The 2,894-nt window shown below is 52.8% G+C and overlaps 1 protein-coding gene across 1 annotated transcript in view; it reads left to right on the top strand.

The window, feature by feature from the left end:
- Window positions 1-1,028, top strand: part of LOC109289347 (P43 5S RNA-binding protein-like) — a 10,051-nt gene extending 9,023 nt beyond the window's left edge. The window contains exons 8-9 of the mRNA XM_019505342.1: window positions 206-259; window positions 539-1,028. Of these exons, the coding sequence (XP_019360887.1) occupies window positions 206-259; window positions 539-859 (375 nt within the window). The 3' untranslated portion in view covers window positions 860-1,028. The remainder of the gene's footprint in view (window positions 1-205; window positions 260-538) is intronic.
- The last annotated feature ends 1,866 nt before the right edge of the window (window positions 1,029-2,894 follow it).

Genomic DNA, 2,894 nt, shown 5'->3' with positions numbered 1-2,894 from the left:
TCTTGCCATAAGGCCCCCCAGTTGGCCTGAGGTGTTCTGCATCCTAGCAGATGCAGCTTGTTCCTGTCTAGAGATCTACTGAAACTCCTGTACTGCCCTAAGGTGGAATAACCCCATATGCTCCTCCAACCCCAGGATGTCCCTAACTGTTCCTGACCCAAGCCTAGCTTGTTTGTGACTGCTCTTCTTTTAATCCCTTTCCTAGGAGAGTCTACAGCGGCATCTGACAGTGCATGATGCCACAAAGAGAAAACGGAAGGTAATGGTCTTGGGCCTTTGAACCTGACCAAAGGGTGAACTTGGCCTGAGCTTCCTGAAGCTGCAACAATGCTTGCTGGACTTCAGGGTGCATTCCTTGGGCTAGTACCCTCACAAAATGGGTTGGGGATGGCATGCTAGCTGAAGGGAGCATGGCAGGACCTAGGTAGGACCCTGCATTGCAAGCCAGAGCCAAACTTTCAGATAGACTTGGGCAGGATTTGAGTGGCTGGAGATGAAGCAGGGCTGTGCAGAAGCCCTGACCTGTCCCTCTTGACAGGTCAGGAACTACCGGCCACGGAGGAAGTGGCAGCAGCGCATAGGCCGCCAAACGCAGAACTGTGTGCGGGTGGAGGACAACCTGAGAAGCCTCTTCAGCCACAAGCTCTTTGTGCGGCCCAAGCAGAGCTGGTGGCGGCGCCGGGGGCATAGGACCAGCCCAGGTGGCTTCCAGTTCTTCCTACGCTTCAAGGCTAAATTGGAAAGTGACCTCTCGGGGCTCTTCAATGAACGTCACTACCGCCATGAGGTGGAAGCAGAGGTGAACCTCAGCTCCTTCTTCCAGCTGCCCCTGGACAGCAAGGTGGAGGGGGTGGCCTAGAGCCTGTATCTTCCAGGATTGGGGATGCCATCCATCTTCCCACCCTCAGGGCAAAATGGGGGCTTGTTCTTTGGGCACCAGGAGCACAGGTTATGTACAAAAGAGGTGAAAAGTCATAGGACCTGGTGCTTGTGCTTGCAGGGTTGTATCCTATAGTACTTACTTTCTCATTAGCATGTAAGAAAATAAGAGCTATATAATTTTATTTATTTTTATTTTTAGTATGGCAAAGGAGAAGCCATATCCTGTTGGATGGGGATGGAGAAACTGGTTTCCCTTCGGGCTAGATTATAATGCTCTTGGGGGTTTTTTCTTCCCCCCTCAAAGCCCTGGATTGGGGCTTCTGAAGTGACTGTCCCCTGGGGCAATACTAAGCCTAATAATAGCCCTACAAGTGTGGTGTTGTGTGTTGTGTTGTTGTTTTTTGTTTTGTGGTTTGTTTGTTTTTTTTTTCTCCCCCTTCTTTAAAAAGAGAAACTTGTACCAAATGTTTCCTGGTGTTCATAAGCAATAAAATAGCTGCAAATCCCTGAGCTGGTGTCCCATCTACTCTACTTCCTCTAAGGCCTTGGTCTGTGAAAATGTGAGGGCCTCCTAAAGTTTGACCACCCTGCCATCCTTCTCCAGCCCTATGTGGCTGCTGCATGCCCCAAAAAGAAATCTGCTGGAGGGCCCCTCTCAATACTGCCAGGAGATGGTGCTGCTGCATCAGAGCCAGCTCAGTGTGCAGCAATACAGCAGTTTCCTGGGTAGGCTGTGGAGAAGGGGGTTGTAGAGGAGACTAGTCCTAGTTCTGTTTAAAATTGCCCTCTTTTAAACTGCGGCCACTCCCTCACTAACAGTGGACTAGGGTGAGAGCTGCCATAAGACCCTCTGCTAGTTTTCTGTAAAAACCTAAATACTGCTCAGTCTAAAACCTCCACCACTGCCCTGGGCATGCTCAATGAGAGCCAGCCCCTCTGCTGTCTGGGGTAACATCCCAGGGCCAGGGGAGGAGGGGGCAGCTCAGCTCCATGGCTGGCTGTCTGGGGGTGGAGGAGAATCCCAAGTTGGGCCTGGAGCCATTCTGAGGTCGGGCATTAAGCTGTCAACATGGTTCCTAGCATCCTCATGGAAAGGCTGTTGCTGTTTGGGTGGGCTATGGTTGGCCTCTGTTGCACTAGGAGGGGGAAGGGGGTTGCTGTTCTCCCCTCCTTCCTGCTCCCTGGGAAGCCCACTGCTGCAGCTCTGCTTCCTGCTACCTCTTGTGCCCTCACCAGTCAGCACAGCTCCTGGCATGCCATGCTACATCCAGCATGGAGCTGAGGGCAGTAGAAGTACACAGCTCTGGGAGTCCCTTAAAAAATAATCTGCTGTACTATGCTGAGTGCACTATCTGCTGAGCTGGCAGGAATCTCTCATCATCTGTAGGCATGGACTGCAGCATCTGAGGGTCCTCAGGGCCATGATCCTAATCCACAGTACAGGACTCCTTTTCCCCCCCCCCCCAAACTTTCTGTGGCGTGACTTGGTGGGGGTGAGTGGAGACTAATGTTAGCTTGGACACACTTCTCACTGAAAGCAGGGAGAACCCTGCAGTCCCACTAGAGAGCACCCAGCAAGCTCCAATGGGGCCAGAGCTGGATCTGCTTGGGGGCATCACATCTACCCTGGGGTGGGGAACAGTTTCATAGTTTCTAGGGTCAGAAGGGACCTGCGTAGATCATCTAGTCTGACCCCCTGCCATGGCAGGAAAGAGTGCTGGTGCCTTCTGTTATGTGCTGGGTGAAGTCCACTTGCTGCCCCTCACCAGGCTGTGGCTCAACCCAAAACACTAAGGCAGCTGCCTGGAGGAAGGGCTGAGCTGTTGCGGTGCCTTGAGTGGATGAGGCTGGGGCTGTGCTGAGCTGGTTCTCAGCAACCTGGAGCTTTGTCTTTCCAGCCATCCTCTCAGCCCCTATGTTGCCTAGGGCTTCCAGCTATTTTCTCTCCAGCCCTCCCTAAGCTGCGTGTCCCTCCCCTTTCCCATGTCCATGCCATTCTCAAGGCTGGTGAC

This window comes from Gavialis gangeticus, unplaced genomic scaffold, assembly GCF_001723915.1.
Source record: "Gavialis gangeticus isolate Ggan-Ray unplaced genomic scaffold, GavGan_comp1, whole genome shotgun sequence".
Taxonomy (NCBI): Eukaryota; Metazoa; Chordata; order Crocodylia; family Gavialidae; genus Gavialis; species Gavialis gangeticus.
Note: the sequence above shows the minus strand (reverse complement) of the source record. Positions and strands in the feature narration are given on the sequence as shown.